This window comes from Triticum dicoccoides, chromosome 2B (genome assembly GCF_002162155.2).
Source record: "Triticum dicoccoides isolate Atlit2015 ecotype Zavitan chromosome 2B, WEW_v2.0, whole genome shotgun sequence".
NCBI lineage: Eukaryota > Viridiplantae > Streptophyta > Magnoliopsida > Poales > Poaceae > Triticum > Triticum dicoccoides.
Genome location: NC_041383.1, coordinates 578351119 through 578357252, shown reverse-complemented (window position 1 = coordinate 578357252; position 6134 = coordinate 578351119). Strand labels below are relative to the sequence as shown.

Below are 6134 nucleotides of genomic sequence, written 5' to 3'. Positions count from 1 at the left end.
GTCGTCAATGTCTTCATACATTTTTAGGGGTCATCTCCGGTTGGTAAACCGAATCAATGAGGGACACTACCTGCATTATCCTGCAATTCTTACAAACGCATTAGTCCCTCAACCAACTTTGTCGTCAGTACTTCAAAACCAACTAGGGGTGGCACTAGATGCACTTACAGGTGTAGTCTGCCATGGCTGGGGAGGCTCGAGCACTGCAAGGTATGGCGAGGGGCGGCCGGGGCGGATTCCAGGGAGAGGCATAGGGGCGGATTCTAGGAAGAGGCAGAGGGGTAGTAGTCCGGCGAGGGGCGACCGCAGGCGAACGAGATCCGGCGAGGGGCGGCCGCACGCGAACGACATCCGGTGAGGGGCGGCCGCACGCGGACGACAAGGCGCTCTTCTCTGACGGCGGTGGTCGAGGGAGCCCGCTGGTTGCCTGGCCGACGCGTGATGCCTGCCGGCGCTGGTGCCCTCCTGTACGTGCGCTGTGCGAGGAAGAGAGAGACCGGCCGAATCGTTCCGCCGGTGCCCCGGCCCCAAACGGTTACCTTATTGGAATACTTCAAAAATATTTGCAACCAAACGGAGCCGAGTGTAAATGCACTCGAAGAAAAAGAGACGCCGCTCCGTCAATGAAAGCTTCCCCCACCTTCCACTTGACCATGGCCACTCCTCGTCTCCCCTGCCTCTTCGTTCTCCTCCTCCTCTCCACCCCCTCGGCGGAGTACGCGGAGGAGCTACTTCGGCGCGCCGAGGGCGAGCGAGAGTGGATTACCGGCGTGCGGCGGCGCATACACGCCCACCCGGAGCTCGCGTTCCAGGAGCACCGCACCAGCGCCCTCGTCCGCGAGGAGCTCGAGCGGCTAGGTGTTACCGCCCGCGCCGTTGCCGGCACCGGTGTCGTCGCTGATGTCGGCTCGGGCATGCCCCCGATCGTCTCCCTCCGCGCCGACATGGACGCCCTGCCCATCCAGGTCCGTTCCCCAATCTGAGGCTCAGATGCTACTCTTATGGTCTGGCGCAAGGTGTTCTTCCCCTTGGATGCTACTCCGGTAATCTGGCGCGGGTGTGTGTGGCCAGTGATTGATGCTGAATGGCAGCAGTCAATGGGAACTGTGTCTCGGGAAGTATAAATTGCTGGAGCGGTACTGTACTAATACAGATCATGCTTGTATGATTAGTTTGCTGTAAATAATGTGACTGTCGCTTGCTATTGGGTATGTTAGGATATTGCTTGCTCGAATGACCACATTCTGTCGGTTGTGAATGATATTCTTTGTTGGAGGGATCACATTTTGTTGGTTGCGTACTTGGGATGGCAGGAATTGGTGGAGTGGGAGCATAAGAGCAGAGTTGATGGTGTAATGCACGCCTGTGGTCATGATGTGCACACAGCGATGCTACTGGGAGCGGCAAAGTTGCTTCATGAGCGCAAGGATCAGCTTAAGGTGGGTGCTTGCTTAGGGCATGTACAATGGTGGCATATGGATACATATGCCTCATGACAAAAAGTAATTTGAAGCACCTACATTTATTTTTCCTCTCCAATGCAAGCTATCACTAGTGGGCCTCATTAAGAAATAAAAAATAAAGACTCTAGTACACATGCATCTCTAAAATAAAAAATAAGCTATCCGAACCTACTTTACGTCATATCCGATCCTACATGGCATGCGAGGGATCACCTTGAGGCTATGCATTGTACATGCCCTTATATTTCTGCTCTAAGTTTCACGGAATTTAGTACTTCAGTCGTCAGACAAAATACTTGACCCCCCCTGTGTTTCTCTTGTTGTTTGTCCAAAAGAGAATACAACCCCAATGCTTTTCCGTTGTATTGTGTGAGTCATAGCATGATGGTAATTTTTCTTTTTCTTTTTCGGAAAGGAGTCATTGTGTGAGTCATAGCATGATTGTAAATTTCCTTTTTCTTTTTTGAAAAGGAGTCATTGTGTGAGTCATAGCATGATGGTAATGAATAGTTAGATACCATGGCATAGCTTCGGTCGTTGTTTGACTTTGCTAGTTGCCGGTGTGATTTTCATTTTGTGTGTGTGTTGGTGTTGGCTATGTGCATCCTATCTATGCAGAGGCCGGGTGTGTGTTCATTGTGTTTGTATCTCCTTATGCTTCATTTTGAGTGAATAGAATCCACCCTTTGTCGGGAAAAAAAACCCTCAGCTAGGTAGGATGACCATTCCCTCAAAAAAGTAGACTGACCATTAAATCGGAAATGGTCAGAAGTGACAGAGATTATGTATACTCATTATTATTATTATTTTTGCATGAAACATATATACTCATTATTTATTATTTGTCTTGTATGACGAAGGGAACAGTGAGACTCCTTTTTCAACCTGCTGAGGAGGGTGGTGCTGGTGCATCTCATATGATAAAAGAAGGTGTTCTTGATGGTGTTGAAGCTATATTTGCAATGCATATCGATTATCGGATGCCAACAGGGGTAATAGCTGCTCACGCAGGACCAACACAAGCAGCTGTATGTTTCTATGTAGTGAAAATAGAAGGTAAAACCGGGAAGGCTGAAACCCCACACTTAAATGTGGATCCTATTGTTGCTGCAGCATTTACCGTCCTGTCCCTGCAACAGCTCACTTCAAGAGAAGATGATCCTCTTCACAGCCAAGTACGCCATTGCCCTATAGCGATACTACTTTGCTTTGCTGTTTTTCTTCAAACATGTTATACAGAAGTGTAACGAAAACCCAATGGACCATTCCAACAAACAAAAGTCTATGTCGCACGAAAACACAGTGGATCATGCCAAAAATCTTGCTAATACATATTATTGCAGTCACAAAATAGAGCATGTCTCGCAAAAAAGAGAGTGAATCTTGCACGTATACATGTTATTAGGGCTTAGATGGGCGGGAGCCCTTTTGTTCAACTATTCTCCCCTATTGCTTATGGTATTGTATCAGTTGAAGGAAACAAGTGCTAATAGTTTCTCCTTTGTACAAGTGCGTCTACGATCCTACGTGGCTGGCCCCATCTCGATGTAATGCAAGGGCTTACGTTGTAAAGCTGCATTTGTTTTAGTCTGGATTAGGTATTAGCCTACAAATGTAACCAAGATATTTCATAACTTTGAGCATATGAAACATATTGAGTAGGCACCTGAAAGGCTACTCTAGTGATGATTTCCTATGGGAAATCAACAGCTTGGCTAAGGATGTGATACTCATTTTGATGCATATTTGTAACATCAGTCAAGTGTTCTACAGTCCATTCCACTGGATGTCTTCAGAGTCTATCTGCATACATTCAACTAACCTACCTTAGGAACAGCACTTGTTTCTATATGATGTTGACCGCAATTTTGCTCTGCCATACAGCCCATAACATTAACATATTTGTGTTGATCTGTCTATTTATTTTCTTCAGGTGCTCTCTGTCACCTATATTAAAGGTGGGAACTCAGTTGATGTCATACCTCCAGTTGTTGAATTTGGAGGTACTTTGAGGAGCCTCACTACTGAAGGACTTTATCGGCTACAGAAAAGACTTAAGGAGGTTAGCCTTATGGCACAATTTAATTCACTAATAGGTAGCATTTGATGATAATATTGGTGTGCTACAATCACCAGTACCTTCATACTTCATTTCTCTGTGAGCAAAGAGCTTCATATCACTGACAGCACCTTGTGCTCTCCCTCGAGAGCAAGACTCTCTCGAAACAGGCTTTCGTCCCGCTTTATACATAAAGCACCAACCATAGTTATGCATGGTCTATTGGTCTGGTTCCCATGGCCAGAAATTCATGTTTCTTTTCCTCGTGAACGGGCGAGCACAACGGGGTTAACACTGTTAGCGTATGGCTAATCATTACCTCAAACTATTAAACAGCTTTACTATGGGTGCAATGCAAACTGTAGCATCCTGAGTAAATGCTCTTGCTTCTTCCAGGTAGTAGAAGGGCAGGCAGCTGTACATAGATGCAGGGGAGTTACGGAGATATTGGGGGCTCCCTCCCACCCAATGTATCCTGCCGTCGTCAATGATGAGAGACTGCACCAGCATGTAGAGAATGTGGGCAGAAGTTTGCTTGGTCCAGACAAGGTGAAGCCCGGAGAGAAGATCATGGCAGGGGAAGACTTTGCATTCTACCAACAGTTAGTTCCTGGCGTTATGTTTGGTATCGGTATTAGAAATGAGAAAGTCGGTTCGGTCCACTCTGCTCACAACCCACATTTCTTTGTCGACGAGGATGTCCTTCCGATTGGAGCTGCATTGCATACTGCCACCGCAGAAATGTATCTTTCTGGGCGTTCCACTCAAAATGAAGATGGAAGCGTGCATTCGACGATTTGAATGTATAAATGTATGTCAAAGATGTTCCAAGTCTAGTTGTGTACGTACTCCTACTTGTGTTCAACTTTTCAAGGCTCAAATGCATATTTGTCAGAAGGCACGTATGGTGGGTTGCAGCAAGATTGAAGTGGCCTCGGATAATGAAGGGTTGTCAATGATCTTAATGAAGGTGTCTTGAATTCAGTAGCAAGTGCCATTATCGATGACTGTCTTAAGATTTTAACCATGTCTTGTTTGAGCATTGTAATCAGGCTGCTCATGTAGCTAAAATAGCTAAGTAGTACTCTACTCCTGTCTGGATGGATTCGCCACCCTTCCTTGCAAGTGATACGATCGTTTTGATGGAATAAAGGAAGAGATGAGTTATAAAAAAAATCAATGCTCAAATGCACATTTGTCAGAAGGCAGATTTGTTGGAGTTAGACCGCACATGGGGGGCTAATGCTCAATAAGTACATAGCAGTAAATGTGATAAAAATGACATACATGTTCATTGTAAAAACTCAGTACAAAGAGAAAGAAAAAGAGATGGCCATTGACAAGCCCAATAGTACTACATACTACACAAACACAAAAACAAAATAGGAATCGCACAATGTAAACAAGCTGGCCAACGGTAAATGGCCAAAATCAAATGATCAAGTAAACATTCCCAAAATCATTGAACCAGCATCGTAGATTCCCGCTCCCGGTGCTCTGGTTCGTGCCTATGCTGAAGGAGGTGGCGCAAGGAATGGCATCGGCACGTTCACAGTGGGAATGGAAGGCATCGGAGGCAATGCCACCTTGGGGATGGAGATGGATGGAATTGCAGGCATTGGCGGCATCGTCACCTTCGGCACAACAACTGCGGGCATGGGCGGCAACGTGACCTTGGGCACAGTGACCGCGGGGACGGCCGGCATGGGCGGCAACGTGACCTTGGGCACGGTGAGCGCAGGGACGGCCGGCATGGGCGGCAACGTGACCTGGGGCACGGTGATCGCGGGCACGGCCGGCATGGGGGGCGCCGTGAGCTGCGGGACAGTGAGCGCGGGCACGGCCGGCATCGGCGGCACTGTGACCTGCGGTGTGGCGAGCGCGGGTACGGTTGGCACTGGTGGCATTGTAGGCATGGTGGGCACGGGCGGCTTCGGTGCGGGGATGCCCGAGACAGCGGCAGGCGTTGCAGTGGGCGCTGCTGCCTCCGTGGTGTCCGCCAGGAGGCGGCCGGCGTGGGCCATGTGGCCGCTAAGGAGAGCGAGGGCCATGGCAATGGCCAAGAAGCTACAGCTGCTGACAGCCATTTCAGGAAGCTGTGTGCAGTGTGCTCTCCGATTTCTGGGTAATTGGGTGCAGGATTGGTTCTCAGCTTGCTTGGTGCAGACAACAGGGATCATGCATGCATATTTATGCAGGATAACATGATGGGTAGATCGGGGTGTGATTAGGTTGGTGGTTGGCCAGATTAAGCAAAGCGACTTCTGTTCTGTTTGGAGTTGGTGATGGTCAGGCCAGTTTGATGAGAAGCTGGTATTGACGTAGTGACACGCACTGTGACTCAATGTCATCAGTTAGTTCAACTCCCTACTGGTTCCGAAGTAATACCTGCGCATCAGATTGGTTTGCCAACGATTGGCCTAAATTGAGCTTCTCTGGTATTTGGTCAAGTACGTAATTGAGATGCAAAAGCACCTCTAACTGCTTCCAGTGTATGATCGGGATTAAAAGGAGCTTTTTTTATCAATGAGCTGACTCGTTCTTTGCCTTGAACCTGACAAACAACAACACACAGAGCCCTGAGGTTTTCTGACTCGCAGCACATACAGGCT

General features: G+C 48.0%; 2 protein-coding genes across 2 annotated transcripts; one reads left to right on the top strand and one right to left on the bottom strand.

Annotated features, from left to right (window-relative positions):
• The first annotated feature begins 590 nt into the window (after nucleotides 1–590).
• Nucleotides 591–4506, top strand: LOC119364971 (IAA-amino acid hydrolase ILR1-like 5). The gene is made up of 5 exons (XM_037630548.1): nucleotides 591–965; nucleotides 1314–1439; nucleotides 2324–2638; nucleotides 3397–3525; nucleotides 3919–4506. Exons 1-5 carry the CDS (start codon nucleotides 624–626, stop codon nucleotides 4321–4323), a joined length of 1317 nt encoding a protein of 438 aa, XP_037486445.1. The 5' UTR covers nucleotides 591–623; the 3' UTR covers nucleotides 4324–4506.
• A 280-nt stretch (nucleotides 4507–4786) lies between these two features.
• Nucleotides 4787–5668, bottom strand: LOC119364972 (vegetative cell wall protein gp1-like). Its single transcript, XM_037630549.1, has one exon. The coding sequence runs from the start codon at nucleotides 5607–5609 to the stop codon at nucleotides 5031–5033; it is 579 nt and encodes a 192-aa protein (XP_037486446.1). The 5' UTR covers nucleotides 5610–5668; the 3' UTR covers nucleotides 4787–5030.
• Nucleotides 5669–6134: the final 466 nt, after the last annotated feature.